Source organism: Chelmon rostratus, chromosome 5 (genome assembly GCF_017976325.1).
Source record: "Chelmon rostratus isolate fCheRos1 chromosome 5, fCheRos1.pri, whole genome shotgun sequence".
Classification (NCBI taxonomy): domain Eukaryota; kingdom Metazoa; phylum Chordata; class Actinopteri; order Chaetodontiformes; family Chaetodontidae; genus Chelmon; species Chelmon rostratus.
Window position 1 is genome coordinate 10,695,020 of NC_055662.1, and position 13,787 is coordinate 10,708,806.

General features: G+C 43.6%; 2 protein-coding genes across 3 annotated transcripts in view; one reads left to right on the plus strand and one right to left on the minus strand.

Annotated features, from left to right (window-relative positions):
- Positions 1–4,771, minus strand: part of kank1a (KN motif and ankyrin repeat domains 1a) — a 58,825-nt gene extending 54,054 nt beyond the window's left edge. Inside the window, exon 1 of the mRNA XM_041938001.1 lies at positions 4,561–4,771. The gene's annotated coding sequence lies outside the window, so the exon portion shown is untranslated. The remainder of the gene's footprint in view (positions 1–4,560) is intronic.
- Positions 4,772–4,953: 182 nt separating this feature from the next.
- Positions 4,954–13,082, plus strand: fbp1a (fructose-1,6-bisphosphatase 1a). Of its 2 annotated transcripts, none has more exons than XM_041938003.1 (8): positions 4,954–4,988; positions 7,145–7,477; positions 8,423–8,585; positions 9,088–9,180; positions 9,636–9,776; positions 9,893–10,030; positions 10,277–10,396; positions 12,366–13,082. In XM_041938003.1, exons 1-8 carry the CDS (start codon positions 4,969–4,971, stop codon positions 12,555–12,557), a joined length of 1,200 nt encoding a protein of 399 aa, XP_041793937.1. In that variant the 5' UTR covers positions 4,954–4,968; the 3' UTR covers positions 12,558–13,082. The 2 variants fall into 2 exon arrangements, with proteins under 2 accessions (XP_041793937.1, XP_041793938.1); XM_041938004.1 differs by having other exon boundaries at positions 4,954–4,979.
- The last annotated feature ends 705 nt before the right edge of the window (positions 13,083–13,787 follow it).

Sequence of the window (13,787 nt, forward strand, 5' to 3'; positions counted from 1 at the left end):
GGTTTAGCCGGGGGTTAATCCCAGCTACACTGAGAAATACCTTCACTCATTCATGTTCGCCGCCACAATTTTCCTGCCAACAGAAATCTCACACAAGTTGAAGCACGCAGGACCGAACCATGCAACAGCTCTCCATGTGGTTAGACCCTCAACAAGAGGAGAGCCTATCTACGTCACAAGCAGGGAACATTTCAGCCAAGATAGATAATGTCACAGTTTTGCACACTGCTTGTCCTTTAGTAATGACTTAATGAAGGTAAGTGAAGCACCAGCTGACATGGAAGTTTGCAAGAACATCAATTAACCTCAGCAGATGCCACTAACGGGGCCTTCGGGCCTTAAAGGCAACAGAGGTTATCAAGTACATCACCAGCAAGACAACTGCTTCCTTTCATCAAGCTATTGCTGGACAGACACAAAGGCGCAGTAGAGTTGGTTAATAAGCCACAGTCAGAGTTGGCTAGTTTGAAACTTCAGTTGTTAAAATGAACGTTTCCTAACAGTCTTACTGTATTTCACTGTATTATACTTACAATATCTAACAATCAATTTAACTGGTTCGAACAATCTCAACAGCAGTCTAATTTATTCACTTTAATACACTGATTAGGTTTCTTGTCAATACTTGACAATAGCCAATGACGCTACAGCCAGCAGCCGGCTAACTTAGCTTAGCATAAAGACTGGAAACAGGAGAAAAAAGTGAGCCTGGTTCTGTCCAACAGCAACAAAATCTTCCCAACAGCACCTGTAAAGTTCAATAATTAACACAGTATTTTATTTGATTAGCAATTATCCCATTTGACTAATTATTGATCCGTACAAAAGTGTAAAAATTATTTACCTATGTTTCACGGGGGTTTATTTGGCACACTTTTTCTTGGCCGGGACCAGTTACTCTCTGGAGTCTCCACTAGATTACAAAAACTAGTTAGCTGTGAACTAGCTAACAGGCATGTTCACACTACTTCGTACATAGTGTGGGCCAAACAGCTGCACAATGCGGGAAAAACTCTGAATAATAAATTAACAAGGACTCATATTAGGACCCATGACGACGATACCTAATAAAATTAAAATAATATTTGATGAGGTAAACAGGACTTAAATAACCTAATTTGTTTTGTATTATGAGTGCATGAAAAAGCCAAACTCAGCCAACACTAAACTCTCCAAATCCATCCCAGGCCATCTCGAACTCTGTTAAGCCTCTAAGCACTGATTTAAAAGGATTTTCAAGCAGTTCTGCCAGAGCTTTGATCACTCCAATAATGACTTCCCAGCAAATTTGCAAACAATGCGGGGCTGGCCTGGCAGCTGCCCCAGGGCCCCGAAAATCTTTTAGGAGGATTCCCTGAAGCTTGACTTTTCTTTTTTGTCCTCCGTTTAAAATCTGCCGTACTGGCCTTGTTATTTTAGATTTTACAGGTTTATGCCTATAGAGGCTACTTTTATGACCTCTAATCTAATACTTCACAAAACAGATTTGGCCTTCATCGAATCTGTACTTTTGTACAGTTGTCACTGCGGTGCAGTCTTTGCAGGGGAGCTGTGATTGTTTCGTTTCAGTGGATGTACTGTTCAAAGTAGATTTGATCTCATAATAACAGGGCAGTCCCTGAGGCTCGTGTAGGTCTTCATCCCACACTTTAAGACCTGAACAGCTGTAACAAGTCCCTTCAGCTCCACGGTCAAAAACAGAGACCAGTAAGAGTGGCTTCATCAGGGTGAAGTTCTCACAGAAAAATTCATCTTCTCAAGCCAAAAAGTGAGTATTTTAAGCACTAAAACATGCAAGAGAAGCACAAATGGGACGGAAGCATGCACAGATGTTCGACCAAAGCTAAAATTACAACTCAGCATCCCCTCTGCATGAAATTACAGAGGAAACACCACGGCAAGGATTCCACAAAAACTGTACAGCCGCAAGAAAAGCAGGGCCAGATTTGACGTGCAACCAGCTCAGACGGGGCAGTGGAGTGGAAGTCATTTTCTCTAAACAAACTCAGGAGGGATGGGAGTGATAATCACAGGGCAGTGGAGGCTGGGGGTGACACATGTGAGCAGGAGGGGGCCCAGCTTTGATCGTGTGGACAGTGGGGTCATCTCACCAAGGTGTTAATTGAGAGACCTCTGCCATATGTGCCACAAAGGCTGAACGGCCGGCCTTACGATGTGGACCCGGAGCGCTGCTAAGCCTGATGTACCAACCGACGGCAGGCCGTACTCCCACCCGATCGGCTTACGTGTGAGTGGGAAACCAGTGGGAGGCTGAGGAATGCTCTGCATGCTGCTGGAGGACATGCACAATGTACAGATTTAACACTAAGCTTGTTACAGTGCGAACAAGCTCAGATGTGCCAGCGAAACAAACAAAAGGCACATGAGCTGCATATATACTGAAATCAAAGTGATGCATATATGCTAATAAATAGCCATCAGTTAACCTAAACAGTGGTTTAATTAGAAGATACTTTATGCTTTTCTTAAGTGGCTGTAAAAAGCACTTTAATTATACAATGAACTTGTTGCGAAGAAAAGCAGCTTTTCCTTCATAGGTCAAAATACACTGCAAGAAAAGTATGACTTTAACAGAACTTTAAAGCCAGCAATGTTGTTTCCAAGATACTGATCGTCCAGAACGCGCAGACAGATAACACCTTGAAGACATAATGTCCCGTATACAGTGCACCATGCTGGCGGCACAAAAAACAAGATATAGCTGCTGGCTGCTGTGTCCAAAACAACATTTTTGGCTCTACTGCCAAAGGACCGCTGAGCTGAAAAGAAAACAATTTCCAGCCAAGATTTAAGTTCACCACTTAGGCCACTTAAGACAAATATACATAAAGCACCAGTTTATCAGGTGCACTTAGCTGAAAGTGATGCAGCGCAATACAACAGCTCTGCAGAAAATCCCATCTTCAAGGAGATTTAACGCTTATTTCTTGTTGAAACTGTTCACTCTGATCATTTTGGAGCTCGTGGATGTGCAGCCTTTGAATTGTATTGTATTAAACTGAGAGCGCTTTCTGATATTTCCCCCACCTGTGAAAAAATGTCTCCCAATATGTGTTCAGTGCCGTTCTGTGTAAAGAATTAGGTGCCTAGTATTTTGGTGCCTGATGACTTATCTTATCACTTATATAGATAATTTTTTGTAATCAGCGCTGGTTTGATAAGGATGGCAGCACTGAATTATAACACAGATGAACACAAGTAGAGCTGGAAAAAACAAGTGTTTTATAGAAAATATGATATTTCCCAAAGTGACCGTACAAAAGATCTACCTTCTTACTCGTACTTCTGCAGCTGAAGGAATGCTTTGTTAGTTCTCCTGGATGAAAGCACCGTTTGTAATCTCTATTCTTATTACACCCAAGTGCAGAAAAATGGATTCAGGGATGTGCCAGAAGTGCCACACTGGAAGCCAAAGAATTTCATTAAAGCTCTGTTACAGAGCTCATATTCTTCCCCTTGACATATCAATTCAGTGCTTTATCTCGAGAAAGTGGAAAAGCCTCTGAGCCCGGCAGAAGATGAAGAGCCCTCTATTTGATCCTAGCTCAATAGGGACCACCATCCAGGTCTGACTATATCCCCTTTACCCTGATCCCAAAATTCTTTAGCCCCCCACAACTTTTTCCCAGAGCTTTCATCTGCCTGCTTCAACCTGTGACAGGGAGAAAATGGGCTGTGGCAGGTCAAATCGGAAGAGGAGAGGATGAACTAACCCTGCTGTAAGGTGTGGAGGCTCGACAACAGACATGACAGCAGCTTCATTTACACTGCATGCAACATTTTAAAGTTGATGACAGCAGCCAATAAAGACACTTTTGTTCCGATTTCACGCTGCAAGGATGACATAAAATGGTCAGAGTGGAAGAAATGGTTCTCCTAGAGGACTGAGGTAAGGATGTTTGGGGACGTGCAAATCTGTGGTGGAACCTGATTGAAGCTGTTAAATGCATGGCAGAGATGAGTCAGTGTGGATCACATAATGGTGAGGGATTACTCTGGATCACATGAGAGAGGCAGGTCGGCGTCTGAATGACATTTAAAGTGCAAAATCCTTAAAAAAAAAATGACTGAGCAAGGGTCCAAGTGCAATCTTTAAGTGAGGAACATTTCCCTCGGCTCCCGAGAGGCGCGCAGCACACTTCCCCGCACCTGGAGCTCAAAGTTCAACTCCGCACCGCAGCACTTCAACGCCTCCACCTGTCCGGCGCCAACAAGCTTTGTTTGAGGGGGTTGAGAAAAAGGCACCAGATTACCCAGACGAGCAGCTACAACAAACACCATACGACTTTAAACATAATCCTGCTTAACTAGCAGCGATTCATGGGATTGTCTGGTCTGGTCGCCGCGGGAGCACCTGACCCAGAACAGGCATAGGAGACCCGCCGAACTGCTCCGAGGAACTACAACTAGAGGCTCGCGCGTGCTCGCGTGCTTCAGCGCAAAAAACAACACAAGTTTTAAACGCGCTAAATGGCGCAGAATCTAGCACATCTCTGGCGCTCATCAGACCTCGCTGCGTCGGCAAAGCGCGTCACTTACCGACGCGGAGTGTCTCCCGAGCTCCCTCCGGACTTGAATGCGACTCCTCCTCGCTGAGAGTTCAACTCTTCGTCCTCGGGGTCAAATTCTCGGAGGGTAAATCGTCCGGATGGCGTCAAAGTGAACGTGGTCCTGCTTTCGCCCCCGCGGTACACGACTCGTCCCGTCTGCTCTACCGGCTGCCTCTTTGTACTTGTCCGCTCCAGCAGAAAGTCGCGAACCCGCGGTCATGCGCAGTCGGTGCCCTCGCGAGCCCAGCCTGCCTCGTGCGCATATGAAGGTCAGCGGGCGCTACAGGTGTCGGCCACCTGCCGCAAGGTTGGTCCGAGCTGCGGAGGAGTGAACGAGCAGGACGTTAGGTCTGGAGCTGCCCTGGTGTCAAGAACTGGACCGGAAACAAAGCGCCTGATGTTCTGGATGTACGATGGGTGGGAAAAAGTGTTATTTTATCTTATGTAGGGCTGAGGAGGAGCAAGAGGGCGGATGAGTTGGTACAAGGGAACTTTAAAGAAAGCAAACGCTGAAATACACATAAATATGAGTAAACAACCCAACGTAGCAATAAATGTGTGACAGGGATATATATATATTAAATTCAAAAGTGTCAAAGTTATTAGGGTAGTGGACAGATGAGACTAAACTCATCTTCATCTTTTATGTTTTCTTTTCTGAGTTGTTGGGGGTTTGGGACACGGAGGGAGGTGATGAGAAATAAGGGGATGAGGGGGTTCAGGAACTCACATTAAAAGGATTATTGAGTATGGCTGAGACAGCACAGGGCAGGTACTGTTAGCTTTCTTAAGGCTTTTTTTATTGGATATGATGAATACGCGGGGATATGGGTCCATAGTGACTGTCATGGATAGAGTCTTTATATTTTAGGATGTAGTTAGGGGGGATATGTGTGTGTGTGTGTGTGTGTGTGTGTGTGTGTGTGTGTGTGTGTGTGTGTGTGTGTGTTTTAAGGATAAGGTGTTAAGGTTAGTAGGCTAAGTCTATTGTCTGATCCACACTCCAGAGCAGGAGGTGGACGTAATGCCAATAAGCTGGATGCCAACCTCCGTAGAACAACAACAACAACAATAACAATAAAAAGTGTTAATCAATGAATAACTTATCTGCTGCTGGTTAACGTTATTCGACGCTTGTTGTTTAATGTTGGCCATTCAGCAAAAGAGACTAATCACATTTATTACCTGACATTAATATGAACTGTTAACTTAAATGTACAGATGTTTATGCCATTTTTTTTGGCATGTTTTGTGGCATTTATTAGCGCCTAATGTTCGCTATATGTTTATCTTACCCGAAAAAATATAGTCCTTCAATTGTGAAACCTTTCTTAAACGGCAGATTTGCTTTGGCTCATTAATATGAATGTTTCTTAATTGTTCTGTGTCACAGAAGTGCAGCTTTTCGGGGCTAAACGGTTTCTGAGATGACTCAGCCTGTTAAATGTCTTGAAATAGATGGTGCAATCACAATGTTATATAAATATAAAGTGTACAGTGATTATATATAAGATTCATTATAATTCTAGTCAACCAAAACACACCTGCAGCACTTGGGACGGAGCAGAGGCAGCGTCCAAAACGAGGTTGACTGGCCGAGAGCGCCATCTTGTGGCGTTTTGCTTTAACAGCATTAACTGAGAAATTTGTCGTTTAACTTCATTACTAGCAGTGGTGGAAAGAAAGCACATTTTCTCAAGTGCTGCACCTAAATTCAGTTTTGAGGTTTTACTTTTTTACTTGAGTATTTTCATTTTATGATACTTCAATCCACTTCTTCTGCACGACATTTACTTGATAACTTCAGTTTCTTTCCAGATTCAGATTCATAGGCTAATACAAAATATCATTAAGAAATAAATTATGATTTAATATCATAGATTAAGATCAAACTTTATTGATCCCAAGGATTCACAAACTACACAGCAGTGTAAAAAATGAAATGGGTCATTCTGCCTGATGAGTACTTTTAATTGTGCTAAATAAAATAGGCCTATAATTTGATGTTAATACTTATACTTGAATCAAATTTTGAATGCAGGACTTTTTACTTGTAACAGAGCATCTCTACTCATACTGCTACCTCTACGTTGTACAAGACCTGAGTGCTTCTTCCACTTCGGATTACCAGCTAATGGCTCATAGTAGCAACAGCTCACCCAAAACTAAAGCTATTACAATGGCAGCTATAAAATAGACAAAAAATGTGTTCAACTTCCCTTTTTTGGAAACAATGGCTTTATGTTTCGCACTTTTCTTTACTTTGTATTTATTTAACCAGGTTACAAAGTAATTGAGATTAAATTCTCTTTTCCATTAGAGACAAGGCCAACAGGACAGACAGATAGAGAGCTGTGAGCTGAAGAGTGCATGTGTCAAAGCAGCCAGAAGACTGTGAACGCACACTATCAGAAGGAAACATTATGAAACTGTTCATACACACTATCGTCGTCAAACCTGCTGAAAAGTACACGACGCGTCTTGTGCAACGACAGTGTGAATTCAGGCATGCAGCGTCTATTATTCTGGTCACATCCCTCTATTGCTAACAATATCATTTCATCACTCCCCAGCTCGGTTGGCACAGAGCGGGTCGTGTTTCCTGCGGGGCCACACCTCTCGCGCTGCTCTGGATTGGCCCCTTGCGCCTTCACAGTTCCGCCTCGACGCGCATTTAAGTCCTGCAGCGTTTCCTCCAACTTCTACTATCAGGCTTCAGGAGACTATCCGGCCACCATGTCCGAGCGAGGAGCCTTCGACACCAACGTGGTCACCGTGACCCGGTTCGTCATGGAGGAGGGCAGGAAGGCCAAAGGTACCGGAGAGCTCACGACGCTGCTGAACTCTCTGTGCACGGCGGTGAAGGCCATCTCCTGCGCCGTGCGCAAAGCTGGGATCGCCCACCTGTGAGTAAACTATCGTCTCTGAGCAGATGATGTGGTGCTGTAGGGTAACAGATGTGGCGCGTGCACTTACAGTGTTTTAAAGCACCTCTGACTGAGCTCTCGGTCTCGTGCATCCACGTTGGCACCAACTGAGCAGGAGCGCCAATCAGAAAGCGCATACCTGAAACCATCACGCCCACTTTCAAATGATTTTAATGCAATTAATTTCAAAGTTACGTCAACAAACACTTTTCTGTCACATGCACGGTGTCGGTTATGTGGAGCCAGGCTCCAGTGGAAAAGCACATGCAGGAGAAATCCATGCATCTCTGCCCTCTCATCCTTTTATTTCCTCGTCTTGTCTTTTTGGTGCCCCTTCTCTTCACTGCTTTACTCAGCTGTGCTTCAATATCGCACATTTGTGCATATTGTATCATTACTATGTGCTGTGTTGGTCCACGTTAACTCTCTAACCCATGCCTGCTTATCTTTTGTGGTTAAGGAAACAAAGGATTCATTACAAATACACATATTCCCTAAATACTGAATTCACATGTGTACATACTACAATGCAGCGTTTGTTTGAGATGATTCAGACTTCACCCTAGTGGTGGAGGCAGCACTTTACTCAAAAACCAGCCAACCTCTGCCGTTTAGAAATGCAGAGTCATGCATCAGTTGCAGGTTTAAACTGAGACAATTTTTATTTTAATCAAACTAATCTCAGTGCACAACGGCTCAACCTTTTGATCATCCTTTTTTGAATACAGAAGAACAGACACAGGGAACTGAACCTCAAACGCAGGCTCAACAAAAAACCACAAAAGTAGAACTGATTGTTGGTGCACACTTCAACACTGGTGATGTGGTTTTGTGTGTACAGAGAAGTGAAATCTCTATGAGCGCTGTCATTCTGGTTTTTCAGTGTCACTCTCTCGCTGTTCTTCATCTTTCATGTCTTGTCAGGTATGGCATTGCCGGCAGCACTAACGTGACAGGTGACCAGGTGAAGAAGCTGGACATCCTGTCCAATGATCTGATCATCAACATGATCAAGTCCTCTTTTACCTCCTGTGTGCTGGTGTCTGAAGAGAATGACAAAGCCATCATTATAGAGCCAGAAATGAGGGTGAGTGGGTCTGTTTGATTTAGATGTTGAAACCAGGGGTCCAGGGGTCCTCAGCACCCCTGAATCTGTGAGTCAGGCTAACATTTGAGGTCTGTTGGACCCCACTGAGCTTGGAAAAACCTGTTTTACTTTCTTTGGGATTTTATCTCTGGCATGAGCCGTCTGCAGAGTGAAACAGGACCATCCAGTCTGGCCAGTCCTTAATGTAAACGTCTGTTTTCAGATCTTTCCCTCATGCGATCTTATCTCATATAACAGGTTCAGTAAAAAATACTTTTTCAGTATGAAGTTACTTTCAGAATGACCTCTTGCACAGCAGAGATCAAACTTGTGACCTGTTGTCACTGGCAGTACCGTTCATGGTTCTGTTCGCTGTTTAGCCTCGAGGACACACAGTGCTTTTTTTTTTTTTTTTTGAGTAACACTGAATGTTAACATAATTTGTTTGTTTAACAGAAAACTAGAGACACATTTAGCAGCAGCACTCTTCCTTCTCTTCCAGGGCAAATACATTGTGTGCTTTGATCCTTTGGACGGCTCCTCCAACATCGACTGTCTCGTCTCCATCGGAACCATTTTTGCCATCTACAAAAAGGTACTAACACTCATCCTGAACAGTCTTTGTCCTTAAATTAATAATGTAAGCCAAGTGATTACTTTACTGTTGTTATTTTTAAATTGGCTCTCATATTTGCACCAATCAGAGTTTTTGAAGGCCAAGCTATAGCCCCCAGAGGTACATTATCCATGTCAAAAACCCTGTTAATCAAGGTCTACGTCACTCAAACAGAATTCAGTTATTTGCAAACAAACTGTTTTTACCGACAAAGGTTTAACCAAGTGTTCCTGAGCCCATTTAGTAACATCATTTATACAATCATGTGTTCACAAAGTGATGAACCTCACTCCATCCTCGCTTGTGAATGACTGAGCCTTTCCAGGATGCTCCTTTCATACCCAATCATGATACCATCACCTGTTCCGATGTTATAGACTATAAAGTAGCCAAGGAACCACATTGATGACATTAGTTTATGCTGTTTCCCTCAGTCCACAGATGATCAGCCCTCTGAGAAGGACGCCCTGCAGCCTGGCAGGAACCTTGTTGCGGCGGGATACGCCCTCTACGGCAGCGCCACCATGATGGTGATCTCCACCGGCCAGGGAGTGAACTGCTTCATGCTCGACCCAGTCAGTACTCTCGCGAAGGCCTCTGTGTTGCCGTATGAAAGGCCCTGCAAGTTGATTTTGTGCAAAACACGTGGTTCTAAGGTCGTGGGTGACGTTTTCTACTCTTTGCTCATCAGTCGATCGGCGAGTTCATCCTGGTCGATCGGGATGTGAGGATCAAGAAGCGAGGCAAGATTTACAGCTTGAATGAGGGCTACGCGAAGCACTTTGAGCCCGCTGTCACGGAGTACCTGCAGAAGAAGAAGTTCCCTCAGGTAACACTGATGTCAGAGCAGGTGTGAGTGCTGTTGTGAAATATTGATATCTATATCTCTATAACAGTCAGCCAAATAGATTATATCCAGTGAATCTGTTTCCTGGTACTGTTCAGTTTTATTAGTTAATATGTACATTCGTCATTGTTTGCCAAGATTGACTGACCTGCAGTCTTTGGTGCTTTTTCAGAAGTAGATCGCATCCAGTGCAGCTTTAATCTAATGCAACGCTTTAAATGACTGTAGGATGGCACTGAGCCCTACGGCGCCCGTTACATTGGCTCCATGGTGGCAGACGTGCACCGAACGCTGATGTATGGAGGCATCTTTTTATACCCAGGAAATGTGAAGAGCCCCCAAGGAAAGGTAAGGTCCCTCGCTGATACATGCTGTATCTCAAAGGTGAATGGTACAAGTATGTGGATATTGTGTAAGACATCAACATCCTTTGTAAAAATGAGACTTTTTGAAAGTCCAGATGAGGTCTGGGTCCTGTAGCTTACACACACGTGAACAAGGATAAGGCTGGTGATAACTCGTGTTTTTGTTGTTGTCACTAAATCCTTTGACGGGACAATAACCAACAGTGCGTTAGTGGTTCATTTTCAGGCCACACTGGTTCCCCCACAACAACAAGCCAGTTTGGAGTATGTGAGAAAATTCAGCAAGATAATCTTCATGAATGAACAAGTGTTTGTGTAATCATCAGGAGTGAAAAGTTAGCCTTGAGCTGTAATGAACTACACCACTACTAAGCTTCTTACTACAATAAACTGAACACACTTTGCTATAGACTGATGTACCGAAAGTGGGGACGTTTAAGTTGTAATAGTTTGCCGTAGTATGAACAACCAGGCGGCAAAAAAACAAACATCATACGTTTAATGTCCCACACAACCTCTGTCTCTGGTCTCATGTAGCCACTTGTTAGCGAAAGCCTTTTTAAGACATGTAAAAGCTTGAAAGAGTGAGGTGTTTACTGGTATATTTCATGTGGCAGAACTAAACATGAAAGTCTCTTCAGCTTGTGTTAACCATAGACCTTATTTCAGGAATCTAACCAATGACCTAATGACAAGAACCCTTTAACCTCCAGACGAGGGGACCAGAAGTGCAGCAGTAGTGACTCATCTCTGGGCTTTAGGGCTCGTTCTTACAGCACTCTGTACCTCCCGACTCCTCAATCTGCTGCCGCGCTCAGTGCCACCGCCATTTCTTTAGTGGAGTTTTTAGCAAGTGTTCGTCAAGCAGGACAAACGTGTGCATTTGTTGTAGCCGTCATGAGTTCATGGATGACTGAATTGCACCTCAAATGTCGGACTTTTCTTAGCCACCGGTTTGGCATGTTAGCAAGCAGCGCGGCGTACTGTATGTGAGGCCGACTCAAAATAAACTTCAGAGCCCACGTTAGTCATATTGATCGAACATGTCGCCCGGCACGACGCACACTTTCAGATTAGACTCAAAAACAATTTGCTTCGTGTCATTTGTAACACGAGACCGCGGTGAAGGTGTCACAATGTTGTGTCTTCACATCCTTCCAGTGTGTGCAAGAGTGAGCCAAAAAAAATGTTGTCACATTTAAACGAGGCAGAAAGCAGCTGACTTTAAAGTGCAAGAGCAGAAGACGTGGTGAGTGGATATAAAGACGAAATAAGATTTTTTAATAAAATAATCAAGGCAGCAAAGCGAGATTTAAAAGAGAAGCTTCAGGATGTTTTGTGAGGGAATTTAAAGAAGTTTGATGTTGAAGGTCTTGGATCAAAAGTGGAACAATCTGGTGTCCATGTGAATGTTGAGACGGGTTTTGCTCGCTGTAATCGTTCCTGCTGTTCGTGCCGGCCATTGGGAGACCTCTTCCTCATGTCCTTCCAATATAAGCGATGGGGGACAAAGTCTGCAGTACTCATCCTGTGCAAAAGTTTATCTGAAGCTATTATGCGGCTCCAGCGGTCTGAGTTAACATATGAAGTGGATGTCTTTCAAATGTGCTGTCTGAAATACTCTTTTTGTTTCCCTGGATGGTGTGTCTGTGCTGAGCTGCAGTGGAGGGATGCTTTTTCCTTTGCTTGCACATTGAGATGAGAGCTCTGGATGGCCAGTATGAGCAGGAGAAATGATATTATAAATATTATGACCCTATTCTTTTACTGTTGGTACATTTGATGCTGTGGTGTTTGAGAGTGTAGACGTATGATAGCACAGCAGGGACAGACAATCAGTATGACAGTGCCGAACCCTTCAGGGCTTTGTAAACTAACAGCATTTTAAATTAGAATATTCTTTTGGAGAGTTTGACATTAGGACCAGAAACTAAACCCCCCTCTCCTCAAAGCTGCGGCTGCTGTACGAAGGCAACCCCATGGCCTACATCATGGAGCAGGCGGGTGGCATGGCCTCCACCGGCCTCGAGACCATCCTGGACATCCAGCCAGAGAGCATCCACCAGCGGGCTCCCGTGGCAATGGGCTCCCCGGAGGATGTGCTGGAGTACATCGCCATCTGCCAGAAACACGCCAAGAAGTGAGAGTGCACCGACTCGCTCCGACAACCATCGCTGGCCGGCGAAAAACCCTGTATCTCCAACTTTCCACTTTTATGGGACTGAGTTCGCCTCCTTTTGAGCTTGATGTACATGTACCAAAAATGTCAGGGGGTTTTCTGAGCGCAAACGCATAAATAACCAAGGTTGGAGTTACAAGGTTTTCATGTCATACCAGCATATTCATGTTCTATTTGTGGAAAGCTGACAGACAATAGAAAGAAGGTGGTTAAGTGGAAACATGGAAACTGCAGCTCATGAGCTCAATAACACACACATTCCACAAAACACTGCCAAAGACCAAAAACAAAGACAAATGCACTTGAATAAACCGAAGCTGAAGACTTTTCTCTTCACTTTACCTCCGGCTGTGCCTTAATTAGAATGACGAGACATTCTACACGCATGAAGGACCAAATGCAAACCTCTATGCAAAACCTGATGCCTTTATTATGTGAACAACTGCTGTTTGAATGATGAAGTCTCAATAAATCAACATGAGTCTATGAAGACAAAGTCGGTGTTTCCATCATTTTGAACTACGTGTTTGCAATAAGAGTCACACCTTTAAAACACTGTGTATTCATTGAGAACTGGCTGTTTTGAAAAGCCGGGAGACGCCATCTTAGTATTTTACATTGAGCAACACGCAGCCTTTTACATGTGTGGGTGCAACAAGCATGGACCTGCAGACTTGAAATAAATTCATTGGATTTTAGAAATTGAAAAGTTGGGAGATATACTGTCCCCACCAGTTGAGAGATACTTTATCCAGAGGAGCTGACCTTTAAGCTAAAGGTCAGTGGAAGCTCACAGAACCCTAATGACATTTAAAGCTCACTTCAGCTGCTGTTGTGCTGAAACCTACATGCAGCAGCCGAGTCTTCTTCGACTCTCTTAATATTAATTTCACATCTCAAGTGTCTTTTAGCTTAGACGCATAAAATACTGACAAAAAAACCCTCATAAGATAAGACTTTATTTATCCCCAGCAAGGGAAATTTGGGCATTACAGCAGCATGTGAAAGCAGTGGCAAGAAAAATAGCAGGATAGGTAGAGGACAATCGAAAAAAAAAACAAAATACAAAATAAAAAGTAGACGATATATGTACATATTATGCAAGCAAAATGAAATTTGACTATATAAAAGAAAAATAAAATATCTAGAAGTTGTTCTGAGTTACTGTAAATAAAAGCAAACTGAGTGAATAGCT